Source organism: Arvicola amphibius, chromosome 9, assembly GCF_903992535.2.
Source record: "Arvicola amphibius chromosome 9, mArvAmp1.2, whole genome shotgun sequence".
NCBI lineage: Eukaryota > Metazoa > Chordata > Mammalia > Rodentia > Cricetidae > Arvicola > Arvicola amphibius.
The window spans coordinates 58,344,075-58,357,932 of NC_052055.2; the positions used below are offsets into that span (position 1 = coordinate 58,344,075).

At 49.8% G+C, this 13,858-nt stretch overlaps 1 protein-coding gene across 1 annotated transcript; it reads left to right on the top strand.

Annotated features, from left to right (window-relative positions):
• Window positions 1-1,216: 1,216 nt before the first annotated feature.
• On the top strand, window positions 1,217-13,384 carry Smarcd1 (SWI/SNF related, matrix associated, actin dependent regulator of chromatin, subfamily d, member 1). The gene is made up of 13 exons (XM_038343480.1): window positions 1,217-1,583; window positions 2,171-2,358; window positions 2,607-2,649; window positions 2,744-2,866; window positions 3,288-3,410; window positions 4,348-4,464; window positions 5,601-5,702; window positions 5,966-6,127; window positions 6,211-6,308; window positions 7,908-8,043; window positions 9,674-9,796; window positions 11,353-11,454; window positions 11,723-13,384. The coding sequence occupies exons 1-13, from the start codon at window positions 1,407-1,409 to the stop codon at window positions 11,774-11,776; spliced, it is 1,548 nt and encodes a 515-aa protein (XP_038199408.1). The 5' UTR covers window positions 1,217-1,406; the 3' UTR covers window positions 11,777-13,384.
• Window positions 13,385-13,858: the final 474 nt, after the last annotated feature.

The following is a 13,858-nucleotide window of genomic DNA, read 5'->3' on the forward strand; positions in this document are numbered from 1 at the left end:
GTGCCCAGTGTCCCTTCCTCAATTTGATGACCAGGCCCACCGCTTGCATTTTCTGGTGAGGCAGGGTTTGGTCACGTGAGGAGAAAGACAGGCCTAGAGAGGGAGTTGAAAGCTCTGCTGTTGTATGTATGTCCCTACCTTAAGGGGCCACAAGTAGAAGTAGAGGGCATCCCCACCCCTACCAGGCACTCTTCCCAGGCCAGAGACTCAACCCTTTTCCAGGCCTTCTCTGCCCCCACTGTCTCCTGGTCACTAATCCCAAAACAGGACTTGTGGGCAGATCACCTGTGTGTGTTGGCCTGGAGCCAGAGAGAGAGGTACAGCATCTTTGAGAACTCTTGGTTCCCAAGATTTCTTGAGCCATCAGACCTCCCCAGAAGGGAGCAGGGCAAAGCTGAGAAGTGTGCCCTGGCTGGGGGAGGGCAGGCGGGGCTCCGGGTGCCGCATGTCTCTGGTCTAATAAACTGGGTTCCAACCATCTCCTCTCCAGCGTCGTTCTTTTTGGTTGAAGAGTTTATAGGTATTACCACTAGAGTAGAGCTTGCTGCGAGGGTTACTGACTAGAGTTAAGGAATGGGAGCAGCAGTCAGGTGTGGTGGTTCCACCTGTAATTCCAGCCCCTGGGAGATAGAAGCAGCTATCGTCCCTCACAGGGTTTACGAGGCTGGTCTACATGAGAGCCCACATATCTGATCAGGTAAACACTGATCCTCTTGGAAAAGGACAGGTTCAGGGATAGTTTGAATCACTGGGCAGTGGGAAGAGCAATGTAATCAAAGGCAACAGATTTTCAGGACTCTTTGGCGAGGATTCAAAGTAAAATTTCATTAAATTACAGCCTCAGATGAAGGATGAAGTTCCCGCATCGGGCCTTCATCATGAGAAATGGTGCCCAGACTACCAATCAGGAGATCGGAGTCTAGAAAGGCTTTTCTTTTAATTTGCTAATTTGTCTTTGCAAAGACATTTACCTCCTTTGAGTTCAGCTTTTTCGTTTATAAAACGAACGAACAGCACGTTTCTCTGTCTTGAGTACCCGGAGCCCGGGTAGTAGGAGAATGGAAAGCAAACAGAGGTGAAGCAGTCACTCCAGCCTGCGGGGTGGGCTGGTCTCCTTCCAACGCCTCGTCGTCCTCCGCCCGCCTGGGGGCGCCCGCTCCCGTTACCTCTCTATTCACACATCGGTTCTCTATGGTGCCCCCTCCTGGACCGGGAAGGCGGGAGGGAGTGGTCAACTCGCCTTTTCCGCTAGTGGCTCCCTCTAGCCCTTAGTCTCGCTGCCCCGAGCGCCCGTGCCCGCCGGCGGGCCGGGCCCACAAACAGCCCAGGCGCTCGGGGGGCGCGCGGGGGGCGGGGGGAGTTCCGGTTCCGGTTCTTTGTGCAGCTGCATCGGCGGCTCCGGGAAGATGGCGGCCCGGGCGGGTTTCCAGTCTGTGGCTCCGAGTGGCGGCGCCGGAGCCTCAGGAGGGGCGGGCGTAGCGGCTGCTCTGGGCCCGGGCGGAACTCCCGGGCCTCCCGTGCGAATGGGCCCGGCGCCGGGTCAAGGGCTGTACCGCTCCCCAATGCCCGGGGCGGCCTATCCGGTGAGTGGGGCAGGAGGAGGGGCGCGTGGGCCGGGGGCGGGGCCGAGCGAGGGCGGAGGACGGATGGGGTGAGGGAGAAGTGGGAGGGACTCCCTTGGGATGGGCTCGGGTCCTGGGTGGAGGTGGGGGGGAAGCAGTGCCGAGGAAGTGGGGGGGGAGGGAGGGTTAGCATCCTCACCTGCTCCCACCGGCATTGTTTCCTTCTGAGGAGTGAGTGGAACCAGGGTGGTTGAAGTGGGCCCAGGGATGGGCAGCTCCAGCATCCAGAGAACACCCAAGTTAGAGCTGCAAATTGAGGTCAGCTTCAGAGGAGATAGCAGCTAGTAAATATAGAACTAGAGATGTCTGGTGTGTCAGATCTAACATAGACCAGAAGACTTGAGTACAATCTGGTTTTTAGACCCTGTGTTCAATGAAATCGCTACTAGGCCTGAAGAAGGTCCAGTTACCACATTTCAGGGAGGCAGAAGGCTGTGTGATTGTCCTCCACCCAGCCATGTTCCATCCCAAAAATTCAGGCTTCCATCACTTCTCGGTGGTGCTGTCAAGGAAAGGTATGACATCTCTGGGTCCTCTCCCTTCTGTAGAGACCAGGTATGCTGCCAGGCAGCCGAATGACACCTCAGGGACCTTCCATGGGACCTCCTGGCTATGGGGGGAACCCTTCAGTCCGACCTGGCCTGGCCCAGTCAGGGATGGACCAGTCCCGCAAGAGACCTGCACCTCAACAAATCCAGCAGGTCCAGCAGCAGGCGGTCCAGAATCGGAATCACAAGTAAGATGACCCCCGGGGTGAGGCCTGTGAGCGTGCAGGCGGTGGGAGTACTGAACCGGGAAGTGGTGGTGCTGTATCTCCCAGTGAAGGCTTCCTGGCATCCTGGTGGAGGTGGAGATGGAGTTGTTGATGATAATGGCACAGTCGCTTTGCAGGCCTTAGCTGTGCCGTAAACGAAAGTGATGACAGCCTAGCTCATGTTCTGACTGCTTCTGTCCCACCCTGATAACAGTATTTATTCTGAACAGTGCAAAGAAAAAGAAGATGGCTGACAAAATCCTACCTCAAAGGGTGAGTGCAGGCTCTCGAGGTCCTCTTGAAGGTAGTGTGACTGAGAGTACAGGTGGTCAGCTCTAGGGCCCAATCATATCTTTCTGTTCCTAAGATTCGGGAATTGGTACCAGAATCACAGGCCTATATGGATCTCCTGGCTTTTGAAAGGAAACTGGACCAGACTATTATGAGGAAACGGCTAGATATCCAGGAGGCCTTGAAACGTCCCATCAAGGTAACACAGCAAAGCAGAGGCAGAGGGTCAAGGGAGGGAACAGGAACCTTCACCAGGCTTGGGATGAAAAATCAAAGGCGCAGCACAGCTCTCCTTGGCATTTAAATTGCATCTTTCCCTTCCGCCTACAAACCAGTAATTACATTAGGAGCATAAGAGTAGAACAGCTGGCAGGGAAGGGGGCAGGGGAGCTTTTGACGTCTCTTGCACCAGAAATATACCCTGTTGATGTTTTTGCTGTATCTACTTGCTGCCCTGGGAACCTGACACTGTGGTTTTCTCACCTGGTATCTCGCATATTCATTTGCACTCAGGCTCGGGGCCTGCGTTCACCTACCTATAGTAAGCCAGCCTAGGAGACTTTTGTCTTTAACGTCAAACTCTCAAGCCCCACTGTCAATACTTTTTCTGCCTTCCTCAGCAAAAACGGAAGCTGCGAATTTTCATTTCTAACACTTTCAATCCGGCTAAGTCAGATGCTGAAGATGGGGAAGGGACGGTGGCTTCCTGGGAGCTTCGGGTAGAAGGACGGCTCCTGGAGGATGTGAGTTCAAGGTCTACTGTCTGGTGTTGAGGGTGGGAGCTGCTGGGAAGGAGCAGGGTTGTGTGGTCAGCAGGAAGCCTGACTGGTGCTTACAGCTCCTGTTGGGAGCTTCCGGAAAGGGGGGGGGGCTGTGTACCCTGCACACAAAGACAATGGTCCTTTGTATCTGCTCCCACAGCTTCACTGGTATCAAATGGAAGCCATTATTGTCCTGGGATCTGGGTTGTTGTTTACTTTGCCTTTGGATTTAGCACCATATGCAGATCATTTCAGTGTCCCTCATCCCCACCTCCCGAGTCTGTACTTAGTTAGCCTTGGAGGCCATGATCCTCTCAAGTCCTTGAGGTCATTTCTGTCTTCCCAGCTTCCATTGGAGATACCACAGTTTAAGTGTGTTAGAATTCCCCTAAGGCTTGGCTCTTGGTTGCTCCAAGGGGAGTATCAGATCGGTGAGAACCCCCACACTTGCCACCCTGCAGCTCCTTGGGGAGGCTCCTTTTTCACTCATCCCCTGGCTCTCTGGCACTATTTTTAACTGTGTGCAGGTGAGCTCATTTGAATGCGTTTTTGCAGGAGAACCAGAGCCGCCTCTGCATAGGTCCAGTCTGCTGTCGTGTCTTCTGTCCAGATAAAGCCAATTTTTCTTCTGCTTTTTGCCTTTGGGTCCCTTCCCTCACCGTTGGGCTTTTCTCTGTTCAAAAGCGCATTGTTATGTTAACCGTTTGGGGTAACTTGCCTCCTTTCCCCAGTGGGAAGTCAGAGGCCCTGTTCTTGTCGCAGTCCTGCTGCCACCAGGGCTGACTTAATGGCCACCTGCCACTTTCAGAAGATAGTTTCGAGTCTTTTTCTCGTTAGGATTAGAAATTCCTTTTTAAAGAACATAGTCTCGGGTTCTTTCTGGCTTTTTCTAACATGACATCTTCCATATCTTTTCTAGTCAGCCTTGTCCAAATATGATGCCACCAAGCAAAAGAGAAAGTTCTCTTCCTTTTTTAAGTCCTTGGTGATCGAACTGGACAAAGACCTCTATGGGCCAGACAACCATCTGGTAGAAGTGAGTAGTTCTGCCTTCCAGGCTTTAATCATGTGGGGGGCAGGGCCAAACTTGAACAACTAGGGAAAGGGGGGAATAAAGGATTGGTCCAGGTGTGTATTTCCACCTTTGCAGTTTGCATATTGACCTCTAGGTGGCGCTAGCTTTGCTTAGTTGGGACCCAAGAGCTCTTGCAATCTGACTTGACCCACCTGACCACTGCCCCCAAAGAAAATTCCGGTGGAGTTCTCTTACACTTCCGGCTATTTCTGGATCTTGCTTATAAGTACTGGTGGGCTGTAGTTACTGGCACATTGTATTTTCCTGATAGCTGTTGTCATAGTTAGCGGGTGGACTAATAGAATACTTGTGTTTGTCTAGGTTATAGCTCCTGCTCTTCCTTTAGATTTATATTTTAAATAACCAGAGATTCTTTATAACACCTCCTTGTACAGTGTTTTGAAGATGTTAGCAACAGTGTTTGGGACTCAGACCCCAACCAGTCCAGTGTTCCATGTGAACCTAACCTGCCCCTTTCTTTACCACTGTAGCTGCAGCCCCTTAATCTCAACCACTAAGAGACATGGGAAGGTCTCTGCCATCTAAGAAGGGAAGTAAGTCGTAGACTATATAGAAATCTGTGAAGACATTTGATTTTATAGCAGTAGACTGTGGTGGCTAAGACACACCAGAGCTCACATCTCGGTTCCATTACATAGTGACCTCAAGGGTTGCTTCCTCCTTCCAGGTAGCACTTTGCTCATTGTAAGAGGGGTTTAACCACACTTGTCTTCAGTGGGTATTTGGGAATTAAATGATAATCCAGGTAAATGTTATAAACTCAATATGTCACCCTCAAAAAATTGAAGCTACCTTACTTAAGTTTCTGTTCATGTATAGTGTCCATTTAGTGGGTAAAATTATCACTGGAAACTCAAGCCATTTTAAATGCTGTCATCCCACAGTTAGAACTGAAAGGTTCTGCTTACACAGACAGTAATGCCAAAGCCGTGTACATTTTTAGAGATGCCTCATGCTGTTGCTCTTCCCCAGTACCCTCAGTAATCAAAGTTGAATGTTCAGTCATTACAGAAGCTCTTCCCTCCCACCCCAGCTCTTCCTCTGGAAGAGCACCCCTGACATCTTCCTCTCTGTAGTGGCACAGGACCGCCACTACCCAGGAGACTGATGGCTTCCAGGTGAAGCGACCAGGAGATGTGAATGTACGTTGTACTGTTCTACTGATGCTGGATTACCAGGTATTTGGAGCTGGGAAGGGGTCCAGCTCTCATGGCCACATCCCGTGAGAGTCGGTCTTGGGAGGGTTTAAGGTTGCTCATGAGTGCTTTGCCACTGTAATACACTAAGAAAGACATTTTTCCTTGTTGTTTGAGTTCCTTCTGTAACCTTGCTGCCCAGACTTACTAATGTTCGTTAGATTGAATGTGTTGCCGTGCTAAACACACTAAAATGTACATGGAAGCAGCTCATTAGCTTCATCTATCTTCTTGGTTCTTTGCAGCCCCCCCAGTTTAAATTAGACCCTCGTCTGGCTCGGCTCTTGGGCATTCATACCCAGACACGTCCAGTGATAATACAAGCACTGTGGCAATATATTAAAACACATAAGCTCCAGGACCCTCACGAGCGAGAGTTTGTCATCTGTGACAAGTACCTCCAGCAGGTATATAAAAAGCACATTCTATTTCGAGGGCCTAGTTGCATTGAAAGCACCAATCTGTAGCCACCTCTCTCTCTCTCTCTCAGATCTTTGAATCTCAGCGGATGAAGTTTTCAGAGATCCCTCAGCGGCTCCATGCCTTGCTTATGCCACCAGAACCTATCATCATTAATCACGTCATCAGGTGAGACTGTGTTTGAGAGGCTGTGGTGACTGGAGCCACCTTGGACCAGCTTGCACAGCCAGTTGTCAGACTGCTAGGGGTCTTGTTCGACACAGCTGTTGCTTAGATTTATGTGGCATAAGCTCACTATTACATTCAAAGTGGGAGTGATACGAGCTCCCGTGTGCCTGCTGTTGTTCTGCTAACCTTTGCGGATTATGCCCTGGGTTACTGTGTCTGGTGTGGTAGCATGCTTTTCTCCTTGTTACCACTGGAATGTTAGTAGTGGCTGAAAATCAGCCAGCACCATCATAGTAGAGCCCTGATGCCCCTTGGAGACTTGATTATCAGCCTGTCACTGTGGGAGGAATCAGTGATCATCTTTTTAGGAAATTGGAGCCTCCAGATGATGCTTTATTTATTTATCTTAATTTGGGCGATAGAGAGCCAGGCATCTCTAGACAGCAGCATGCCCTGTCATCAGGTCAGCTCTCTGCTTTCGGCTTTTGTTCATGTCACGCTGTAAAAGCCTGTTGTTCCTTGGTCCCTAGTTCTCACCCTGTAGCCACTCTACAGCCTGTATTGTGCATCGTGTCCACAGAAGCTGGACTCCTTTTCTTCTTTGTTTTTGAGACACAATTTCTCTGTGTGGCTGTCCTGGAACTTGTTCCATAAACTAGGCTTGCCTCAATCTCAGAGATCTGCCTGCCTCTGCCCACCAAGTGCTGGGAGTAAAGGCATGCGCCACCACTGCCCAGTTGGGACTCCTATTTTTAAACTTTTCCAAAATACCATTAGAGCCATTTGAATTTTACCATTGACTTTCTAAAAACTAAACTCAGGCAGGCAAGATGCAACAGAACCTGGATGGTGGTGGCGCAGGCCTTTAATCCCAGCACTCAGGAGGCAGAGGCAGGCGGATATCTGTGAGTTTGAGGCCAGCCTGGTCTACAAGAGCTAGTTCCAGGACAGGCTCCAAAACTACAGAGAAACCAAAAAAAAAAAAAAAAAAAAAAAGCCACAACAGGTTAAAGGTGCTGGTTGTCTGACCTAATGACCTGGCAACAGTCCCTGGAATCTACGTGATAGAAGGAGGGAACCTACTTCCACAAATTGTCCTCTCACCTACACTGTGTGCACAGGTGCTGCACTCTTACGGAATAAGTAAATAGAGTAGAAAAAAATTCAGTGAGTTACAATTTGTATATTATAAATTATACCTATTGGGGCTGGAGAGATGGCTCAGAGGTTAAGAGCACTGACTGCTCTTCCAGAGGTCCTGAGTTCAATTCCCAGCAACCACATGGTGGCTCACAGCCATCTGTAATGAGATCTGGTGCCCTCTTCTGGCCAGCAAGCATACAGACAGACAGAACACTGTATACTAATAAATAAATTAATAAATCTTAAATAAATAAATAAATAAATAAATAATACCTATTTAAAGTGCAGACTTTTGGAGGTGCCTACATCTCTCAGAAGGAGGATGCAGAACATCTCCGCTGTTCTCTTTGTAGTCTCCTTTGTTTTCCCTTCATCCCTGGCTGGACCATCTTTCTGACCTTTGGCAAGTAGGTCTCAGAAAAAGCCCTTTACTGAGCCTGTTATTTTCCTCTCCAGTGTTGACCCAAATGACCAGAAAAAGACAGCTTGTTATGACATTGATGTGGAAGTAGATGACACTTTGAAGACCCAAATGAATTCTTTTCTGCTGTCCACGGCCAGCCAGCAGGAGATCGCTACTCTAGACAACAAGGTAGGGGTCTCTGTCCCATCCCTCACTCATACCTTCTTTTGGTTCTTGGTTTTAACTAAAAATATATTGATACCCAGAACCAGTCTCTTCTGTCAGGCTCTGTCCTGTTTGGTGGTAACTGGAAGCAAGCTCCCATACATGCATTTGATTCTGACTGTTAGATGGTTTTGTTTCTGTTTTCAGTATTTTGAGTCAGTCTCTCCCTTGTAGGTTAGGCTAGCCTCAGGCTCATGATGATTTTGCTACGTCATGTTCACCAGTGCTGGGGTTACAGAGAGAAGCCACTGTGCCCAGTTTGGGCAATACTTTTTAGTATTAATGAGCCTCAGTTTCTGATCTCTGAAATGAAGACTGTATATAATACCTACTTTTATGTGGTTGCTCTGTGCATGGAATGAAATCATGTTTTTAAAGAATTGAGCCTGTACCTAGCATATAAAAGGCAGCAGTGATAGCTCCTACTGCTGATACGCTGCCCCCATCATTACCATTATAGGCATTGTCCCTGTAGGCAAAGCCAAAACACCAGAGATAATGTAGGGGCTCTCATGGGAGAATAGACACCTTAGCTAAATTCTGAAGGATGAAGTAGAAGTTAACAGACGGAGAGGAAGCAAAGTGGTGTTTGGGGTGTGGAAGGCAGGACAATCCAGAGAGGTAGAATAAGGTATGTAAAAATCCAAAGAGGAGAATGATCCTGGTGTGTTCCAAGAAATACTAGCAAAGCCAGGCGTGGTGGTTCACCCTGAGATCCTAGCATTTGGAGTTTGAAGCAGGATGCACTACAAATTCAGGGCCTGTCATGTGTGCGTGATGAATTCAGGCCATGGGATTACAGAACCTCAGAACCAGCAAAGGCAGACGTGCAGAGCTCTTTCATGCATCATATGCCACGCTGGCCATGGCACGAGGTGCCTGCCAGGTGCGGTGTTCAGGGAGAGGAGCCTGCTCATAAAGCTTTGATCTGGGGAGAATTTGTGTGCACCTCCTGCAGGCGAGACAAGGGGCCTGTTAGAAGCCTTCACCACGGGGGCACTAATGCTGTTTGTGTTAGTGGACAGGTGGAGGAAGTTGAAGAGGGGCAGCTCCAGAACAAGTCCAGTTTGAAGGCGAGACATAGTCTGTGTGGGACGTGTCAGGGTCTGAAGTAAAGACGTAGTCTGTGTGGGACATGTCAGGGTCCTAAAGTAAAGGCTCAGAAGAGAGGGTGGAGTTAGGGTTTGAGAGTCAAAGTGAAATGAAGGAATGTAGCCCCTGTTTGGGTGGGGCTAAGAGAGAAGGCCTGACTTAGGTAGGGAGGAGTCTCCACTAAGATCCGGAAGAGGAGAGATTAGGGGAAGGGTAACCAGTTTTGTTAGAGAGATTCCATTTAGTGTGTCTTGAGATGCCAAGAAAGCATGGGATTTGTTGGAAGTGAATGGACTCTGGACTGCCAGGGTTAGGTCTTCACAGTTTGTAGTGGTGCGGGCTGAAGGACAACTTCCCTTACCTGGAGAAGCAGACGCCGAAGGTGAGGGCGGTAGGAGTGCTTGTACCCAGGACTCTGGGCACTGGCCCTGCAGCTGGGGTGGGTCTGCCTTTAGCTTAGAGTTTTCCTGTCGTGAAAATAGACTATCCTTCTTCCCTTCAGATCCATGAGACAATAGAAACTATCAACCAGCTGAAGACCCAGCGAGAGTTCATGCTGAGCTTTGCCCGAGACCCTCAGGGTTTCATCAATGATTGGCTTCAGTCCCAGTGTCGGGACCTCAAGGTAAAGAGCCTGGGAAGATACAGAGGGATGGGACTAGAGAGATGGCTCAGAGGTTAAGAGCATTGCCTGCTCTTCCAAAGGTCCTGAGTTCAATTCCCAGCAACCACATGGTGGCTCACAACCATCTGTAATGGGGTCTGGTGCTCTCTTCTGGCCTGCAGGCATACACATAGACAGAATATTGTATACATAATAAATAAATAAATAAATAAATACTAAAAAATACAGAGGGACTCTGGGAGTGCAGCACCGCCTGAAGAACTGAGGGACCACATTCTTTTAACACATTCCAGGGTCCAGTTTACAGTTGAGACAGGAAGTCACAGCAGAACCTGTTATCAGACATATAGTTAGTACTTTCTAAGTAGTCTCTTGATTCCGGGTTATTGGGCTAGAGCTGAAGATCTGGGCTCTGCTCTCCCACAGATGTGTTCGATTTGGGAAAAAAAATAGGCTACTGTTACTAAAATTTAGTGAACCATGGCCAAGCTAACTGGAACTAGTAAGGTCGTTCAAAAGAAAAGGTAGTAGATGAAGCGAGAGTTGCTGAGGAAGGCATGGAAAATGGAGTTGAAGATATTTTCCAAAGAAGAGCATCATAAGCTCAGGCTGGAGAATGTGCCCGGGCAACATGCTTTGGGTTCTTGCCTTGCTGTGACTGCTGTGACCAATCAGTTTTCAGCAGAGGAGCACCGGAAAGGGCCTGGACCTGGCGGTGACTTAATGGTAGTTTGGGGTGTTGTCTTTGTCTGCTGAGACTTTGAAGAAGGCTGACCCAAACTGGGTACCTTAAGCAATGAGAATTTGTTTCCCAGTGGTGGAGACTGGAAGTCCAAAAGGAGAGCATCAGCAGGGCTGTTCCTGTGTGCTCTGCTAGCTTCTGGACCCCACAGGTGTCCCTCAGTTTAGGCTGACATTCTTGTGTCGTCACAGTCACATTGTGTCTGTATGCATCTGTCTCTACCTCTGCTTCTCCTCCTCGGCTGGGCTAGGGCCAGTCCCTATGGCTCCTCTTCCTTGCTCATCTGCAAAGACCCTATTTCCATGTCAGGGCACTTCCCAGGAACTGGGGAATTAGAAGTTCAGCATCTGTAGTGATGAGGTGGCAGGCTGCGTTTCTGCCCAGATCCCAGCTAGCTTATCCCCGAAATAATCACAGAAACTGTATTCATTTAAACACTGCCTGGCCCATTAGTTCCAGCTTCTTATTGGCTAATCCTCACATCTTGATTAACCCATTTCTAATAATCTGTGTAGCACCACGAAGTGGTGGCTTACCGGGAAGATTCTAACCTACGTCCATCTTGGGCCGGAGCTTCATGGCTACTGCTTCACTGCCTTCTACCCAGCATCCTGCTCTGTTTACTCTGCCTACCTAATTTTCTGTCCTATCAAAGGGCCAAAGCAGTTTCTTTATTTAACCAATGAAATCAACACAAAACAGAAGACCCTCCTACATCAAGCATCTTTGCAGGGGTGGCAAGGGACACAATTCAACTAAGAGCAGATGTGGAAGCAGGGATCACGTTTGTTCTCTCCTCCCCCTTCTCTCCCAGACTATGACTGACGTGGTGGGTAACCCAGAAGAAGAGCGCCGTGCTGAGTTCTACTTCCAGCCTTGGGCTCAGGAGGCTGTGTGCAGATACTTCTACTCTAAGGTTGGTGCTGCGCCTGGGCACTAGGGAGATGACAGGCAGGAGTCCCTTTGGCTTTTCGACAGAGGGTTTCTCTGTAGCTTTGGAGCTTGTCCTGGAACTCACTCTTATAGACCAGGCTGACTCAGACTCACAGATCTGCCTGCCTCTGCCTCCCGAGTGCTGGTATTAAAGGCATGAATCACCTGGTGTAGGAGTCTGTACCTTTGGGGTCAGGGGTATCAGGTGCCGATTTTCAATCTCTCAAGCTCCACTCCTGTTTTCTCTTCAGGTGCAGCAGAGGCGGCAAGAATTAGAGCAAGCCCTAGGAATCCGGAATACATAGTAGAGCCCTCCCTGGCTGCACCGATTTTGTTTGGGCCCTATGCTGCTGCCTCAGCGTACCTGTGCTGGTCTTGCTTGAGGCATTCCAGGAGATGCTGTTGGTTCAAGGGCAGCATCACAATGAAGAGGTGTCACATTTCTGTTTCACAGGCACCTATTATCCTCTTCTTCACCCCAGCCTTCCCCCTCACCCTCTCCCCACGAAGTTCCCATGTGCCTCTACCTCCCTACCCATCCCTGGTCTACACAGGACCTCTAGATAGTGTTAGAGAACCCATAGTGGTGATCAATGCTCTGAAATGACTGGGGCCTCTTGAGGCCAGGTGGTCTTCAGGGAGACCAGCTACACTGATCCTGCCTTTGTGAGGAGACCCAGGCGTTAGGAGCTGTCCCCTCCTCTGAGACTCAGGCCTAGGGCACTCTGTAAGCTAGTTGACCTTAACCCTCCTGGTGACCCACCTTCCTCCCTCCCCTCCACAGGTTGGAGCAAATTCTCCCTTTATTCCTTGCCCTCTGGCACTAAAGGAGCCCAGGCTCTTGGGTTTCACTGAGCGCCATGTTGGTCCCTGCCCCCTGGACTGACCTGCTGTCTCAGTGCTGTCTGGTCTGACCCCTTAGTGGGTCCATGTCAGTATTGGAGTGTGTTTTGAACTGTTGCTCCCTCCCGCACACTCCCGTAGCCACCCATTATAGGATTTCCCCACATCTGCCCTAACCCATGGCATTTGAGAGGGGAGTCTTGCCTTTCCCTGTCAGAGCCCCAGGGACCGAAGCTGGGGTGCTGTCGTTCCCAGCAGAGGCTGTTCCTTCCTGCTGTTGGATGAGTGGCTTGTTCATTCACTCCGCCCTGCCCCTCCCTTAAATGGAGAAACAGGCCTGAAAATCAAACGGGTATAGCCCTAGGCCATTCCTGTCTTCCTGTCCCTTGTCTGCCCAGTTGAAACCCGCTGCTGGTTTCTAGGGCACTGAGGAGTAAACACGCCTAGGGCTGGAGCATAGGTCTGAAATGGGTTTGTGACTCCCCACCCCCTGCCCTCAAAGCTTCAGACCCCTCAGGTAGCCGCAGGAAGGTGGGATCCTGGCCCCTTGGAACAGGTGGTTTTGCATCTTTCCAGGGGAGCCTCAGGTTCTTCCAGGTTTTATCGCCTGGAGTTAGCATATCCCAGGCTCGCAGACAACACTGCAGGGTGGGAGACAGCTGGGCACAGGGATTCCCTTGAGCATGGGCTCTGAACTCACAGAACTGACAAAGCCCCTGCTTTCCCACCCCACCTCAGGCTTCTGCGAGCAGTGTTCCTGCCCCTTTCCCTGCCTGTTCTGTACTGGGACAGCAGTTTTCTCTCCCACTTCCCCTTGTCCTCTATTCCTCCCCTTGGAAGGTTCTCCCCACAGTGACACTGGACGACCCTGGGGCAGCTGAACCTCAGCCTGGCTCCTGGCTAGAAGCGTCATGAGCACTCCTGCAGTGTCCCTGTTGATGACTGTTTATTAACTGAGTTGTGGGGGGTTTGTTTGTTTTGTTTTGTTTTTTTCATGGACCAAAATTTTTTTTGTATTGTCTCCTTATTGATGTCACCAGTTTTAATAAAAGTCTCTTCTGAAGAGGGCCTCCTTTAGTCTGTCTGGGGTTGCTGCTGTCTGGGGTTTCTGTAGAACCATCTTCCCTACCCAGTGCCCTCTTTATTTGACAAGTGTTCTTTGAGCACTTGATAGATGTCAGTTGTGCCAGGCTCTGGGGGTCTGGAGAAATGAGTCTTATCCAAACAAGCTATGCTCTTGAGATGGTTGCACCCACCTCCATCCATCAAGAATAGACAAGGCAGTGGCAACGCTGGCTTCTCCCTTGTCCTTGAAATCTCGAGGTCGCTGGCTGGAACAACCTGTCCTTAGTGTCTGTGGCCCCCTCATGTTGATGAAACCAGGCCCTACTCTCCCCAGGGCACAAGTCCATTCGGCTGTTGCCAAGGCCCTGGTGACAGCAGGCATTTGTATTTTCTGTACAAAACCACCAATTTACTGATCTCATGACTTTTGAGGTTCCACTCTTAAAGGCCCCAGGATTTTCTTTGTGTTGTATTCTTGT

Bases quoted from the DNA above. Each gene is read 5' to 3' on its own strand.
- Smarcd1 (XM_038343480.1), top strand. From the start codon at position 1,407: ATGGCGGCCCGGGCGGGTTTCCAGTCTGTGGCTCCGAGTGGCGGCGCC. The intron at 2,867-3,287 runs GTAACACAGCAA...TGCCTTCCTCAG, and splicing joins CCTTGAAACGTCCCATCAAG to CAAAAACGGAAGCTGCGAAT. The intron at 5,703-5,965 runs GTATTTGGAGCT...GGTTCTTTGCAG, and splicing joins TACTGATGCTGGATTACCAG to CCCCCCCAGTTTAAATTAGA.